This window comes from Idiotropiscis lumnitzeri, chromosome 7 (assembly GCF_059441095.1).
Source record: "Idiotropiscis lumnitzeri isolate Australia: NSW breed Sydney's pygmy pipehorse chromosome 7, RoL_Ilum_1.0, whole genome shotgun sequence".
Lineage (NCBI taxonomy): Eukaryota > Metazoa > Chordata > Actinopteri > Syngnathiformes > Syngnathidae > Idiotropiscis > Idiotropiscis lumnitzeri.
Genome location: NC_142397.1, coordinates 18,064,526 through 18,080,998, shown reverse-complemented (window position 1 = coordinate 18,080,998; position 16,473 = coordinate 18,064,526). Strand labels below are relative to the sequence as shown.

Here is a 16,473-nt window from a genome sequence, read left to right as displayed (position 1 = left end):
TGTTATAGATACAATATTAAAGACATAACACATATACCATCTATATAAAATTTGGTGAGTCATCATCATCCTCATCTACGCCGCTTATCCTTTACGGGGTCGCGTATCTTGGAGCCTATCCCAGCTGACTCTGGTAAAAAGGCTCACTACACGCCAGCCAGTCGCAGGGCACTCACAGGCACCACACCACTGAGCGGGAACCGATGCCACGCTGCCCGCACATAAGTCAGGCGAGTTACCGCTACACCATCAGTGACTAATTTGGTTAGTCCTTTAAACAAAAAAATAAAAAAATAAAAAAATAAATAAATAATCACACTTAAGGAATAGTTTACAGCCAGCCATCCATCCATTCTCGAACCCGCTTGTCCTTATTTATAACTAAGTTAATTATTTTTTTATTGTAATAAAGGAGAAAAAGGGGGAAGAACATAAATACCAAAGTAATAGATACTTTTTAAATTTGTCATAATTTATTAGTACAAACAGGAAATATCTTAAACATGTATTATGTGGAGAGAGAAAACAAGGGCGCCAATAAGAATACAAATCAAAGGCTACCATTTTCAGATCCATGAATGGAATACCGGTAAATGGAACTCAAATGTTAATAAAAGCCCCCCCCCCAAAAAAGGAATACACACCTCAATCCAGTCAATGATTCTTTTGCCATCAGCCTTGTCCTGGATCAGTCTTTCAAGCTGTCTGCTCAGCTCTGCAGAAGTCATTTTCTTGGTTTTACTCATTTCAGATGCTTCAGCCAGTGTGAACATCACATTCTTTAAGAAAACAGAAAATTTACTGTGGTAATACTACTTAAAAGTAATATTTTCAAACTAGCTATCCAATGTAATAGATCATTCAAAGAGACATAACATTGTAGGTAAAGAGAAGTTAGTGATCATCGCCCCTTACCTTTTGTGTCACAAACTTGCTGACATCTACATCTTCAGGGAGGAAGTCTTTCCATTGGAGTGCTGCCTCCCGCCACATTGTGCCAACCTTGTTATGGCTCTGGTTGTGGGATACATTAACACATTTACAAAAAAAAGATTTGACCTGCCCATTAAAATAAAGGCTACAGGGTGCCAAAAATTAAATGAAAAAAACCCTCCCACGTTCAAAGTATGATATTCTTACAATAATAATACAGGTTTTACAATTTTAAGGCTTTGATGCAAGATTACCCGAAATCCCCTATCCATGATTTGACCATGTGAATCAGGTGTGATGGTGGAGGGAAACGTGTAAAACAGGGAGGATAGGATTTGGGCACCCCTGGTTTACAGGTTCAATGACAAATGTGTGAAAAGAGGAACAGCAATTATCCTATGTAAAGGATCTGCATATTGATGGTCGATGCAACCCCTATTTTATGTTCCATTTCTGTTTTTTTTTTCTTATCATATAGTCCTACAAATATATAAAGAATTGCATAACCGTGTCTTCCTTGTGGGAGGCCACCACAAACAGCTATTTACCATAGGAAAATTACTGAGTCAGGTATGGGTAATAGTATTTTTTTTTTTTTTTATTCTGGTTCCAAACATCCACTGTGATCCTTACTACCCCACCTAAATTAGGAGGAGACAAAACATACATGATAACAGAGATCCCATTGGACCACCTCGAATTCATTTTGTGTATATCAGGTTTCCAATAGTAAGGTCACATTAAATGAAACTCTTTATTGATACTTGAATTGATGAGAAAAACATTTTTTTGTATCATTCAGATGTTTTGACATAATTGACATTGGAATTAATACCCCACACTCTTACTGTGTGGAGTCAAAGCGATGAGCTCACCATCTCTTTGCAGAGTAAAGTGAGGATACAGACAAGCAGGTCTCCAGCTTTGCCCAGAGGAATCAAAGGCTTTGAAATCTCCCTGTAAAAACCAACGGATAGCGTTTGCATCATTTACAAGTATTTTCCTTTTTGTCTTTTAACATTCGCAGAGGCAAGGGTCTAATACTAACTTGAAAAGTTGTCTCATGGGGATCCCTCCTTCATGGAGCATGGGAGTGATCAGCTCTGACAGGTAGAGCCAGATGTGCGGGATGTCTATGGCCATTTCTTCAGCTACCTCCAGGACTTCATGAAGCCTACACAAAACAAAGATAGCGCTGATTTAAAATTGGAATAAAAAAAAAAAAATGTAATTAAAAAAAAAAAAAAAGAAAGAATACTTTTGTCATAGAGTTAAAACTCTCAGTATGATCTGAAAGTAGCACATGAGTAAAATCATCGGTGAAAATAGTCAGCCCTGTCCCAATCTTGTAGCTGTAATTTTATTTAACGTCTTAACGACAGCGCCCGAGTGTAAACAACCAATCAGAGACAGAAGACGTGACAAGGTGACAATCATTAAGTGAACTAGCGAGTAAAATCACAGCTGGCACACCCACAAAGCTTAGTCACTAAGTTTAATTAAGTCAGGCTACATTGCATCTTGCAAACAGTTTTAACAAAAATCACAAACGCAAAATCCCACTCTAAAAGGCATACGAATGGAAGGGAACAATACAAAAGTATTCTGATTCTAAGACCAGAAATAAATGGAACAATATTAAAACATAACAGAAGACAACAACAACACAATGATAAACATGAATGATGTGACACAAAGCCATGTTAGTTTAACATGCATGATAACGACTGACCCTTTATAGTACTGTTCTGTTGGGAGGATGCCTGTCCTAATGAGATGGTGGAGCAGCCGAGCCAGGTTCTCTCTTGTAATGCTGTTGCGCTCCAGTGTTGACTCCAGTCCGAATTGTACAAACACAGACAATAGCTGCGGGCAGTTGATCTCGTTCACACATTGCAAGGCCTCCTGTGGGGAGAGACGAAAAGATGTTGTGGGTGTCAAGGCAAAATCCGTCTTTCTTTTCATATGCCAAAATATGTTGGAACAATCCAAGAAAGACTGAAGCCGCAAAAAGTGAAGCGCGAAGTGGCCAGGGATTACTCGAGGACAGCAACATGAGTGGACCAAGAGATGAGCTTCCTCTGTATTTGTCAGTCTAAGGCATCAGAGAACCGACCAGCAGTGAGAGGGTTAAAAATCCAAGCGCTTCACTCAGAAGCGGCAGACTTGACGGCAGCACAGGAAAAGACAACGTCAAAGAGCACAGCCAAATAATCGGAAATCCCAATGTCCAAGACTTTCACTTTTGCCACAAGTAGACCATAAGCAAGAAAGGGTCCAAAATATGTCCGTATTCATGTGTCAGGCTAGTCACACATTGCACTAAATCAATCATCTATACATCCATCCATTTTCCCAACCACTTATTATCCTCACTAGAGTCGTGGGCATACTGGAGCCTGTCAATAAGGTTTAAAAGTCCTTTGCCAATGGGTTTTCAGGACACATGAATAATAAAATAAAAGAGGATATTTTTGTACTTGGGCATAATTTTGGCAAGAAAAGTCATTCAAAAAGTCCATATGGTATTTGATCGGACAATAAACGACAGCACACTGCGCAGGGACAGTTCGGCCCACTTCAAAGAAAGTGACTTCAAAGCAGCCGATCAAAGAGGGGAATATACACTTTAACATTTAAAGCTGTTTTTAAAAACAGGTGCTGCTTGTTCAATATGGCCCAAAGTCCTCGGAGAGTCTGCTAGCAGCAGGGGCAATGAGTTAACACCATCATTCTAAAATGCATCCGAAACTCAGACATTTTATTGAAAGCCCAATAAAGATAGCCCACCATAAAAATGCAGAGACTCAGTCAGTCCCAAAGTGCTAAAAACTAAAAATAAAGTCAAAGCAAGGGTAGGGTCACCACACACACACTGCCTACCAACTTGCTTGCTTACAAACAAGCGATAGACTGGCAACCAGCCCAACGTGCTTACTTTATACCAGTGCTTCTCAAATAGCGCGGTGCGATGTTGAGGGGGGCGTGTGTGACTCTGGGGAACATGCTTTTTTCCCGCCGTACTACAATAAAGTGTAATTACACATCCACTCCAGGAGTTGGCAGTGACGCTCACCTTGCCCATTGTGACAGAAAATAATTGAGAAGCACTGCTTCATATGCATAATTTAGTGACATGTAAATTTTAAAAAAGTATTATGCCTTACCTTAATATCAAGGATATGAAGGTATTCTTCAATGATGGCTTTGGATTTTTTGGTGAGCTCTTCCACAGTCAAAGCAGGTTTGGTCCCGGTTTGGAGAGGTGGAGTAGTATCAGCTGTTTCCCTCCTCACTGTTTATGTAATGAAAACAATACCAAAATGTAATGACCAGGCACAGAACTAAATTCAGGCTTGCTAAAATGGTAACGGTGGCACGTATGAGTGTGAATACGAGAATATAAGTCCAGTCAGATACCGTTCTCTCGGCTCTGAGCTCTCTCTTTGCTGCCACGATCTCTGTCATCTGTCTTATTTGATACTTTGCGGACTGGATCTGCTGACCGACGTTGCTCTCTCTCCCGACTCCGTTCCACATTTTCCCGACTGAAGCTGCGTGCAGCAGCAGCCTGTGGCCTGTTTCGCTCGCGGTCATCACGTCGGTCGAAACCACGATCAGCCCGGTCAGAACGGTCAAAGCGCTCACCCCGCTCTCGACTTGAGCTGTTTCTGAATCGGGATTATAAGGAAACATGGGAAAGTTATATTGACGCAAAACCGAAAGGCTTAATGACAAAAACATGAATAAAAAAATATTGTCACAACTATTTGGGATTTAAAGGAAACATGGCCAAGTTATTCTGGCAAAATAACAAAGGTTTCATGACAAAATAAAATAAATAAAAAAGTATTGTCACAACTGCCAAAGTCTTCGTATTGCTATAGCACAACTACAACTGTGGATTAATTTTTTTGCCTCTTGATGCTGGTGGTTTATGACCTCGTTTTATGACCCCATATGATTACTTCAACTTGTTAACCAAAGTTAATGGACTAGGTGGATGTGAAAAGCTGAAACAGTTGTCAAGCAGTTAAAATCAGGTTGAAGACCCACCAATTGCAGGAAAACAACGAGTGTTAATACCTGAGAGAAATCAAGGCAAACTAACATCTATTTTTTTGAAAAATAACTGAGAAAACTTTAAAAAATAAATTACATTTCCAGGTCATCTGTGTTTGGTGAACATAATTTTTTCAAAGAATACAGAATATTCATGAATGCCTTTGCAGCCAACAATGTGGCTGGGAGCAAAGATGAGTGGAACACAGCACAATGAGAAAAGTAAAATCTTGTAGTGCTATGATAACATAACCTCAAAAATTGTCAAGATGTAAGAACTTTTTCAATAACGTTGGCGGGTTTTCAAGGACAAGATTACAACTTTGTTTTACACAGTTACAACTGTTCTTACCTCTGGGGAACCCTCCTGTCTGACTCTACTGAAGTGTTTGACGAGGCCTGTTGTAGAACTGAGAACCTGTTGGTAGCTGGACGGCCGCCCAATTCTGGGCCTGGGAAGAACAATACGCTTATAGATTGTTTTGCTCAAACTCAAAGCTACAAAGCTATCCAACAGGGAGACCTACCAGAATCCGTAAGCTTGTTGGTGCTACCACCGCTGCTCCCCTTACCCCAGCTCAAAGCACCTTTGCCTCCTGGAGCAAGACACTGAGTATGGATATCAAAAGCAGGTGCCTGAAAAAAACAGTTTGTTGATTAAAACCAAAGCAAACATCACAACAGGGGTCTGTCAGTGACGGACAAGAGAGATCTGTCTGTACTTGACTTGGTTGGACAAAAAAAATCCACTTGTCATTTCTTTTAAAAGAGTCCCGTCATTTGTCAATCATCAGCAAAACGGGTGTCCGTCAGTGATGGACTTACAGACGGGACCTTCAGTCTGACGGAATGCACACCTTTGCAAATTGTGGTTGTATTTTGTTTTACTCCATGTGTTAAATAAAAGATCAGACAAAGGCTCATTTTGTGTTCAATTTCCAATTTTTGAACAAAAAAAACGGAATAGCGGTGCTTTAAAACAAAACAATTGTTTTACATGTAATTCTGTTTGGCATGCTCCATTATAAGGTTGTGTTTGTACAGCTAGTAATACATGCATATAACAGACAAGAAGTGCATTACCTTTGGGAATTTTAATTTTGCGTCATAATTTCGGTTCTTGGATATGGCAACTGTGTTCCAGCCATCATCTTGTGGCGAAACCCCGCGACCAGAAGCGTGAGGGCCCCCACGACTCCCTCCTCCACCCATCCTGTTTCCTGGACCGCCGAAAGACTCTTTCTTGGCGACGAGGGCATGCTGCACTTTCATCTGCTCTCTGTGCTCCTCCAACTCAGCTTCTTTGTGGATCTGGTCAATAGTCTTTGGGCCTTGGTCACCTCGTCTGGGTACCCAATTATTCTGAGATGACACAAAATTGTAGGTCACTGAAACTGAGAGATTTACAGCAGTTACACAAAGAATAAAAACACAGAAAAGAGTAATTTCATACGGCTTTGCATTGCCATTAAACGCTGACAGATGATGAGCTGTGAGCACAATGCATGACATGTGCAGGTATGAGAAAGTTGTTAAAACATCAGGTGGAGTGCTCAGTGTTTACCCGTCGAAGGTCCACCACATCTTGCAACATAAAGCGGATCCTGGCACTGGTCTTCTTTTCCTTTATTACTTTGTCCATTTGTTTGAAGTACTGGTCCATAAGAGGCTAAAGACAATTACAAAAGATTGGTCAGTGTTTTACTTTTTCGTTTTGTACGTTGTCATCGTTGCGAGCTGACGCTGATGTATTGAACTACAAGTGTGCACTTTACCTTGGCCTTTTCAAAGTCTAGATCCTTTCCAATGGTGGATAACAGTCTGCACAGGCACTCCAGGGACTCCTCGTCATGGTTTTTTAATAGCTTTACAATGCACTCATGCATGATGACTTCTGTGAGCATCTTTAGTTTGAACAGCTCACCAATGAATTTAATATTTCCAAGTGAGCGCCTCCGAGCCCTGTTTTTAGAATCTTCAAGCTCCTCAATTAACCTCTGCTTTTCCTCTTCCTGTAACGTGGAAACATGTGATGTCCAGTTGACAAAGTCGTGGTAACAAAAAGAGAAGGGAAAAAAAAGGTTAGCATACAGTGTACAGTAAATAACAAGAAAATATTTTTAAAAAACATTTTGCAGTTTAATACCCCTTCGGCAGCTTCCAGCTCTCGTTGCTTCTTTTCAAAGATTTCATTGTCATCTTTATCTTTCTCAAACTCATTTTGACATCGATTGAGTAGCAGCTTCCGGAAATTCACAGTGTCTTCTGGCTTATCTGTGGCTTGGACTTTCAGCTAAAAAGTTCACACATATTTTATTGTCATAAAAAAAACATTTAGCCTTAAACTGTGCAGATAGGGAAAAACTATTAGTAAGCTATTGATACATACCCCCATAACGCAGCGGCACATGTTGGCATAGGCCACTGAAAAGTCTGGCTCAGAGATGGCCTTCTCAAAGGTGAGGTTTATGACACCTTTTAACCTCTCCTCTGTGTCAATAGTGAGTTCTGACACTTGTTTCATCAGCTGTTGAAACTTTTGAGGGGTCAGTTTGTTGAGGATACTGCGGACCTTTTTAAATAATTCCTGTGTCTTGAGTTGATCTGGATCATTCTCCGCAGTCTCTTCTCCCGCACAACCATGCGGTGCTTTTTTCAGTGAAGGTTTCCAAGCCTTCTCAGCCTTGTTCAGCTTCACATCCTCATTAAGTGACATGCTGGTAATAATTTTCCTTGGTTCTTTCCGTTGCATCTGCTGAGACCGACGTGGCCCACCAATGCCTGCACCCATACCTGGTGGCTAATAAAAAAGATGGGAATAAAGGAAAAATTTGTCGACAAAAATAATCAGAAAACACTATTAAATTGCTGTTATATGATCTTAACGACAAAAAAAAAAGTAACTTACTGGTCCTCTACTTCCTCCTCCCATACCCGGCCTGCCGAGGTTAGCAAACGAAGGTGTGAAATCAGGACCACAATTCATCCCAGAAAGTCGACTGGGGTCAAGCTGGCGCAGAGGAGCCTTGTTAGCCTACAAAGAAAGACAGATGTGTTGGTCAGAAAAGCATATTATTAAAGATTTTTGCACAGGCAGAGTTTTTGTTTGCAAATACAAGCCTGAAATACAACACTATACGGCATTAAGGCTATACGCATGAAGGTTTGTTATTCATCCCTTGTCTTTAATCCTTAACCCATTACAGGAAGTTGGAAACTTGAAATCTGCAGGCAAATTTGTCATCAATTAACCAACCATGGATGTTTTGTCCTGTGCGTGAACACCAAAATAACCAATTGTGTTGGCACGGTGTGAAAATGACAAGGAAACAAAACAAAAAAAAGTTTCAATCTCGCATCCCATCTCGAGGTGACAGTAATATCCACCATTCCTCTATGGCCCTCTTAACGCTGCATCCATTTTTTCAAACCATCTATCCCGTATAATGTGTTTTACAATTAGGGAAGTGATGACTGCAACTTGAAACTTTGCACACACCAATTAATTAATTAAGCTTCAGTTTAATCAAATTAACTAATGCAAAAAATAAACACATGCCAGGACAAAAACAACTATATCTAGTATTTTGTATAGCCTTTGACTTTTATGGCCAGCGGCCTGTAATGAACAATTTGTCAGTCACACAGACAAATGCATTATATACCAACTCCATAATTTTGTTTTACATCCAAGACAAATATATATGCTAGACAAATACAATTCAAACCCAAATTCAAAGAGTGACAAAGAAAGATACATTTTTCAAATAAAGAGGAAGTGTCTTTTGGTGGGATGTTATTTCATGTGTGTTGAGATACCTTTCAGATTTTTTTTATGGATGCTTTAGATGTAGACTCCTCATCAACTCTTAACGAAACATGTTATCTGTACGGTACCGTATGATACAGTAAGGTGCAGTATTTTGTATGTTGTTAATGTCAGTGGCAAAACCTTGTCTAGGACCACGTCATTTATGGCAGGAAGACCCTCAGGCTTATTCATGCTGGCTGAGATGAATTGAAATCCCAGAAGAAACGCCCGGTCATACTTTTTCTTCTCCTCCGGATTGATTGGCTTCCATTGTTCTGAAAATAAAATATTTTTAGAAATCCCAAGACATTTATTTACTTAGTTTCAGAGACATGAAAAACATTTTCGGTCAACTAAGTTCTAAGATAACTGTTAAATTATGTTATCCACATAGGAATTAAAGTAAATATTGTAGCACTTTATTTGTAATTCCTTTCTTGAGGATAAGATAGACATGGATGTCCGAAGGTTTTTAGTCATCTGTTTTAAGTATATTCTGATAACAAAGTTAAACCACTAATTCCCAAACAGGGAAGTCACTCAATTTGAACCAATCTTTCTGCAAATTATTTACTGGTTACATATAAATCTTTGTTCATCTATATAACAGCAGCAGGCAGACCAATTAAATGCTCTTCAATTCGATTGCAGAATGTACAATAAACCTGTGTATCCATCTGTTGCCATTCTTATTGTAAGTACTGTATTTCAGTCTGTGTGAAATTGTGTGAGATTTTATTCTAAGTAAAGTTGTGAGGTAATTGAAATGAGATTGGCATCATTAGTTCATGCGTATGTGATATTCTTGATTGGTGGTTTGCGGTGACATTTTTTTTTAAGTAAAATGACTGAAGAAATCTTGGGAAATACCGTGTTAATCTATAGTAAATTTCAGGCATCAAGGAATTACAGTTATGCTGTATAGTACGCAACCATTTTTCCAGATGTGAAAATATATCAGGAGTGAACACTTAAACAACAGTTTAAATCAGGGATGGGCAAACTTTTTGAATGGCGGGCCACAATGGGTTCTAACAGAGGGGTCGGACCAGGAACAGATGGATGGAGTGTTTTGGTAAGCTCACCTCATTGGAGAAAAAAAACCCATTTAATTTTAAATGAAAGTGAACAAAATCATTACAACAAAATATATGTCTTTGACACACCACAGTATTTTGAAAATGAAACATTTACAAGGTTTATTCGTTAACTTTTTTTCCGAGTTCAGCGGGCCGCATGAGGCCCCCGGGCTGTAGTTTGCCCACGTCTAGTTTAAATTGTGCTTTTAATTGACCTTTGCTTTCTATTGGTGTACAACTATCAAAATCACCACTTCTCCTCTAATTTCAACCAATGGTTAGATATACTATATATGACAAGCCTTTTTCCAGGTAAAGAAAAAAAACGTGTATTCTGAACTACCTGTAAAAGAGAATGTACCCACCCTCTTTATACTGATACTCCTTGTCGGTTGCTGTCTGCTCGGGAGGGTTTGGTTGAATGTTCTCAGCATCCAGTTTGTCCTCCTTGTCCTCCCAAGTTAAGTCATTGTCTTCTAATGCTGGAGAAGGAGCAGGAAGTTGGGTTGCAGCTGACGTGGCCGGGATAACTTTGGGCTCTGGTGGTACAACTACTTTCTCCTGAAACAATGGGGGAAACATGCGAATGGTTCAAAGTTAAAATATTACGTACCACTTACCGGTTATTTTATTGGATTTTATGCAAAGGGAGTTTAATTAAATGTCCTGGTTGAACACTCACCTCTTTAAATGCATCTAATAGATCACCCACTGCCTCCTTTTTATTCAAATCCTTCATTTTCCTCTTTTTCTTTGGCATAGACACAGCAGCTACTGAAAGATGGAAAACAGACATCATATAATAAAGAATGCTTAGCACACTTTTGGCCAATATTAGCTATAACACACAGTGATAAAGAACCACCTCCAGAAAATGAGAAAACCAGAGATAACTCAAAAATATAATTAATAACATAAATAAGTGACACACCTGGCATAGGAGTTTCTACAATAGTACTGGGAATAGTCTGAGGAGAACTTGTCACTGTTTCTCTGTCGTGGTGATCTTTTGAGCCGGCCACCAGTGGCGGTGACGTGGCTCGCACAGCACTGTATTGAGGCCTTCGGGTATCCTCCTTGGTGTCTTGGGAAACAGGATGAACTGTTTCTTCACCCTCAGGCTGGGAAAATGCTGCCGGGGTGATTGGAACCTCTGGACTGACACTAGAAAGGGAATCGGCAACAGGCATTGTGGTTGATTCAACAAGTGATGCAGGAACTGCCTTATTGATGGCTTTGGAGGTTTTAATGACAGGCTGCAGACAAACATCAGGCTCAGCAATGGGGCTGTCATCACACTGTTCAGCGCTAGTAGCGAGGGCCTCTGCGTCTTGGGGGGGTGGAACTTGTAACCCATTAGAAAGGCACAACTCCTCTGGCTGAACAATGGGGGACTCCAGAGGAGACTCCTGGTGGCTAGATGGCAAAATGACTGAAGGGCTTTCTGGCACATCTTCAGTCACACCATTTGCGGAGGACGAGTGTGTGAGAGAATTGTCCATAAAAGAAGCAGCATTCTCTGATTGGACCTCCCCCTCTCTAATCGCCACATTTACTTCCTCAAGATTTATGGCTGTCCTTTCTGGGTTTTCGTGAACGGCAGAGGTAGGCATAGGATCAGGAAGGGGTGCAGGGTAGGCAGGCACCTCAGGCGCAGATTGGGCCTCTGTGGTGAGTTGACTGGGAGATGTGGGAGTGTACATTACGTCTGTAATGGGAACAATGGATGCAGAGGGAGAAATACAAATCGGGGTTTCAAATGCTTCTGATATTAGAGCGGGTGTAGTTGGCTTATTGTTCATGTCAGAGCGGGTAGCAGCCTCTGCAGGGTTGAGGTCATCCTGAACAATATCAGGAGGCTGTGACAAAGGAGGCAGCAAAGGTTTTCCTCTGTCATCTGTAATTTCAGAAAAATGAAAAGAATTTGTGCAAACTGGTACAATATAATACCATTCAGTTTAAAAAAATCAATTTCATGTGCAGTACATTGGGTCATTTTAGGTGCTGATGAGTTTAGCCATTTGGACATCCCGCACCTACCAATAATTTAATTTAGCTGTGGTTTGGTTTATCATTTTTTGTATAATTTGGTTTCTCCTCAAACTGAAGTCAACATCCTCATTGCCTTCTGTGTAAAACTTACATTTATTTACACCTTCAATTTCATTGATGGATATAAGTGATGTGTGCAGATGTAGTGCCTTTATCAGATTTTTGTTGATGGTATTTACATGTATTTTGAAGTTACCCATATCAGACATGTTCATGTCCAAAATTCACATAAACCACTCAAGTGTCCATAGTGGGCATTTTGTGACTTAGTGTATGACTTAATTTTCAATCTGTTAAAATAGATCTAATTGTAACTGGAGAATTTTACAATTCTTTCTGCACGAGTTTATGTTACTAACCAACTCACGCGACAATTGAGTTGCTTGTTTACCTTCAAACTTAGCTAGTCATACAAGAGTGGCATCATACATGCTGCGATCATGACACCCCCGGTCAACTGGTGAAATGACTGAAATGCTAATCTTTTATCTATTACTGCTTCAAACAACAAAACATGTAGCAATGGAGAAAAATATCTTGTTGGTTTGTTATATTCACGCTATGTTTCATCTAATGATCTGTTAAGTGCTTTGTTACAGCTGCTATGTTGTGAAAGAGCTATAGAAATAAAGTTGAGTTGAGTTTATTATAAACACTCAAGGGGCAATTCGACTTCCGATAGACTCTACTACATGCATTTTGCTTTGCAAACCACGCACACAGTTCCAAATTGCACATATGCAAGCATGAAAGTAGAAATGTCAGCGTGAAAGTGGGTGCAAAACCATTGCCGCAGCCTCTTGAGCTTTTGGGTGGACTACTGCCTAGCTCAAGGGAGATAGAAATCCTGCTCGGAAAACTGAACTAAATTTGTAGGTTAACCTTTTTCTTTAATATGCCATATGCCTTTTAGGTTTGTATTGTACAAATATGGATCAGATAGGTCAGGGTACTGCCTGTTTTTTTTAACAGATTCAAATGATCAGATAATCAGCAAGGTTTGCAGAAGCTAGATACCGATGCTGATTATTTTAATCGGGTGTGGTGCACCACGCACAGTTAGAAAACAGGCAGGACACCAGCCCTCGAGGAACAGGGAGACCCCTGAGACAGATACTAGATCAGAGCAAGGCGAGAAGATTATATGCACTTAAATCCTACATGGATTAGAAAAGGGGTCCTCAATCCTGTTCCTCGAGGGCCGGTGTCCTGCAGGTTTTCCATCTCTCCCTACTGCAACACCCCATGGATTAGAATATAGCAATGTGTCTGCACATGGACCTCACCTGCTCCAACCTGTGCTGGAACAATAGCAGCTGGGGTGCTCTCACCGTTGGCCTGGGCCAATCCTGCGTCTGATTCTGATATGGCAGTCTATAGAAAAATGAGATTTTTTTTTTTTTAATTTGAAAAAAAAAAAAGAAAAACAAAAAGATCAAATTGAGTCAACAAACTCAAACTTACCTGCGGTGGGGTTGGAGTAGAGCCGCTACGGCTCCCTGACATAATCTCCTCTGTGATGTCCCTGCCTCCTTGAGTTGGGTCTCTTATTATGATCTATGGAAGACACGGAAAATCAGGTGCCAAATAGTACAAGTAGAGCAAAGTCAACAGAAAGAAATAAAGAAATATTTTACATATACTGCATACTTGAGTTGGACTGCCAAAAAAAAAAAAAATTTGTAAGATTCCCGGGGTAGCAAAGTAGTATTTGAGACAAGAATCAGTTATCATCTATGCTCACACTGTTCAACTTTTCATGCCTGTCCGATGACTCATAGGCTTTATCACTCAATGAACTTGATATTTCTCAAATTTTAGCATGCGGCGCACAAATACAACCCCCAGATTAACGTCCTACAACGCTTGTAACTGAAAAATCTAACAAAACAACATTGCAGCCTTGGGTGGCTATGCATATTTTAGTCATTTGGTAAGACAGGTTGCAATCTGACAATAGCTTTGCATTCACAAACATTGCTCTGCTGCTATGACGAGGGGAAAACTTGGAAGTGTAATCACTCTCACATTAAGTGCCACACAGACATTTTCGAAACACTCCCTCTCCCCCTCTCACTCACTCGCTACATGCTTATTCTAGTAAGCCAGCTCTGCCATGGAACTGGTATGAACCAGAATGCTCCAAAATAAAGTGACATGCACAGTCATGAGACTAAAATGTCAAACTTAACCTTCAGCAACTTTGCACAACAAAGTCCCTCCCCACTTTAAGGTTTGATTCCAAAAACCAAAACGATTGTTGACCATTACTAACCTTTGCCAGGCCCAGTCCATTGGTAGCTATTCCTTACAGAGTATTCTCATCTCTGGAGTGGAATGGCTGCTCGGGCCAGTTCCAGCCTTGACATTAAAAACCATAAAGCAGGCGTGTGGTGGAACGTTTTAGCTAATCTTCACTGTCCCAGCCTGGGAACAGAACAGAGGGCTGGGCTGGGCTGTGCTATGTTGCAAGTAGACGAACTAGAAACTTCACTCCCTCACTCCTTCACTCATTTGCTGCACAGAACAGGGAGGAGAGAGTAAAAAGGATGGCCACTGGCCTTCTAAAGCTATGGCATTGGAATGTGCAACTCCCGCCCACAGAGACTAACAGACAGTTAAAGGGGCCCACGAGGGAAGAAGGGGAGGGAGCAGTATGAAAGAATAGGAGCTTTTCAAAGTGAAGGAAGGTTATAATCAAATGAGCTGCTACCAGCAAAATAAGCCTCTTTTCTCATTCTTCTTCGGTCTGAGCCGACATGCTGTAAACTTACTTGAGAGCAGAGGAAATCAGTAAAGAGGAAGAAGGAGTGCCACAGAAATCAGTAGGGAGGGGGGGGGGATAGTTGGCCACGTGGAGCTGAGCAATGTGCTGACATGTCCCACAGCCCCTCCCCCTCTAGTTTTTCCACTTTCGACATGGAGAGCAAGATAGATGAACAAGATAGGTGAAGAAAACAATTAAAAGCTAAGAATTTTTAATGCAATCAGCGTGTTCTCACGTAGATCAAAAACACACTATACAACATATACACTATTTAACTGACAAAATGTCGCACTCTCGAATAGTGTTGCGGTTCCTTGCCCATACATTGATTTTTTTTATTAGATTTATTTCTAGAGTTTCAGTCAATGGCACAGAATAAAAATCACCAAAAAGTTCAAGACTCCGACACAAAATCTTTAGTTGAACATAAAAGTGCACATAAACCTGAGGTTGAAGCACATTCACAAACTCAAGCAAATGCAAGACATTATTTCCCAAATGTCTCGTTCTCATGAATGTCCCTGGACCAAGTCAAAGTCCAATCACTGATAAGCAACCAAACGGGACACAGTCAAAGTCTCAAGGCAAAAGAATGAAGCTCAATGCAATTATTCAGGTACGACATGCCAATAAGTCTGTAAAAGGGATATATATATATATATATATATATATATAAATAAAATATAATGTAATGTAATATATAGCAAAAAAGGCGGCTCGATGGCTTCACATAGCGATTCAGACTCCGGCCTTCCTGTGTAGAGTTTGCATGTTCTCCCCGTGCCTGCGTGGGTTTCCTTCGGGTACTCCGGTTTCCTCCCACATTCCAAAAACATGCATGTCAGGTTGATTGGACACTCTAAATTGGCCCTAGGTGTGAGTGTGAGCAGATGGTTGCTTGTCTTTGTGTGCCCTGCGATTGGCTGGCAACCAGTTCAAGGTGTACCCCGCCTACTGCCCGAAGACAGCTGGGATAGGCTTTGGCGCCCCCCTTGACCCATGTGAGGTGAAGCGGTACAGATAATGAATGAATGGATGGATGGATACATAGAGTGTGGGCAGAACTAAATGTATAGGTTTTGAGAATTGTTTCCTACAAGGATGACTCCATTTAGATTATATTCAAGGATCAAAGAAAGCTATTAGAACAGTCTTTGATTTAAAATACACTTTGTATTTGGTGATTTAACATTAATTGGGGTGCTGGAGACTATCCCAACTGTCTTTGGACAGTAGGCGGGGAACACCCTAGACTGGTTGCCAGTGAACCGCAGGGCACATAAAGACAAACAGCCATCCGCGCTTGCACTCACACCTAGGGACAATTTAGAGTGTTCAATAAACCTACCATGCATGATTTTGGAATGTGTGAGGAAACCGGAGTGCCAGGAGGAAACCCACACAGGCGCGGGGAGAACATGCAAACTCCACACAGGAAGGCCGGAGCGGGAATCCATCGCACGACCTCTACACTCTGAGGCCATTGTGCTAACCAGTCATCCACCGTGCCGCCCGGTATTGAAAACCATTCAAGAAAAAAAAAAAAAACACTCATTGAAAAAAATTCTAGTCATCTTAGAGATAACGATCAATTAATGTCTAAAATACCGTATTTTCGCAGCCATAAGGCGCACTTTAAAGTCCTGAAACTCGTCCAAAAAAGCCAGGGCGCCTTTTGAGGCGGAGCGCCCATTATGTGGACCAAGTGCACCGCTGGGCTGACTGCGAACATTACCGGCCTGCACACTGCTTATATAGAGAGAAGGCGG

General features: G+C 40.8%; 1 protein-coding gene across 10 annotated transcripts in view; it reads right to left on the bottom strand.

Moving 5' to 3' along the window:
• eif4g1b (eukaryotic translation initiation factor 4 gamma, 1b) overlaps nt 1–16,473 on the bottom strand; it is a 40,291-nt gene that overhangs the window by 2,527 nt on the left and 21,291 nt on the right. For 7 of the 10 annotated variants that reach the window (XM_088300476.1, XM_088300478.1, XM_088300479.1 and 4 more), the window contains 21 exons: nt 13,402–13,494; nt 13,224–13,311; nt 10,817–11,782; nt 10,568–10,659; nt 10,251–10,446; nt 8,948–9,081; nt 7,904–8,029; nt 7,385–7,795; nt 7,142–7,288; nt 6,771–7,007; nt 6,560–6,664; nt 6,079–6,357; nt 5,523–5,631; nt 5,348–5,447; nt 4,354–4,604; nt 4,101–4,228; nt 2,666–2,838; nt 1,982–2,107; nt 1,809–1,890; nt 916–1,014; nt 645–779 (listed from right to left, as the gene is read on the bottom strand). In XM_088300476.1, the coding sequence (XP_088156602.1) occupies nt 645–779; nt 916–1,014; nt 1,809–1,890; nt 1,982–2,107; nt 2,666–2,838; nt 4,101–4,228; nt 4,354–4,604; nt 5,348–5,447; nt 5,523–5,631; nt 6,079–6,357; nt 6,560–6,664; nt 6,771–7,007; nt 7,142–7,288; nt 7,385–7,795; nt 7,904–8,029; nt 8,948–9,081; nt 10,251–10,446; nt 10,568–10,659; nt 10,817–11,782; nt 13,224–13,311; nt 13,402–13,494 (4,077 nt within the window). Of the gene's footprint in view, nt 1–644; nt 780–915; nt 1,015–1,808; nt 1,891–1,981; nt 2,108–2,665; nt 2,839–4,100; nt 4,229–4,353; nt 4,605–5,347; nt 5,448–5,522; nt 5,632–6,078; nt 6,358–6,559; nt 6,665–6,770; nt 7,008–7,141; nt 7,289–7,384; nt 7,796–7,903; nt 8,030–8,947; nt 9,082–10,250; nt 10,447–10,567; nt 10,660–10,816; nt 11,783–13,223; nt 13,312–13,401; nt 13,495–14,212; nt 14,488–16,473 lie in introns of those variants that run through there. The other 3 variants (XM_088300477.1, XM_088300481.1, XM_088300486.1) reach the window with 2 other exon arrangements.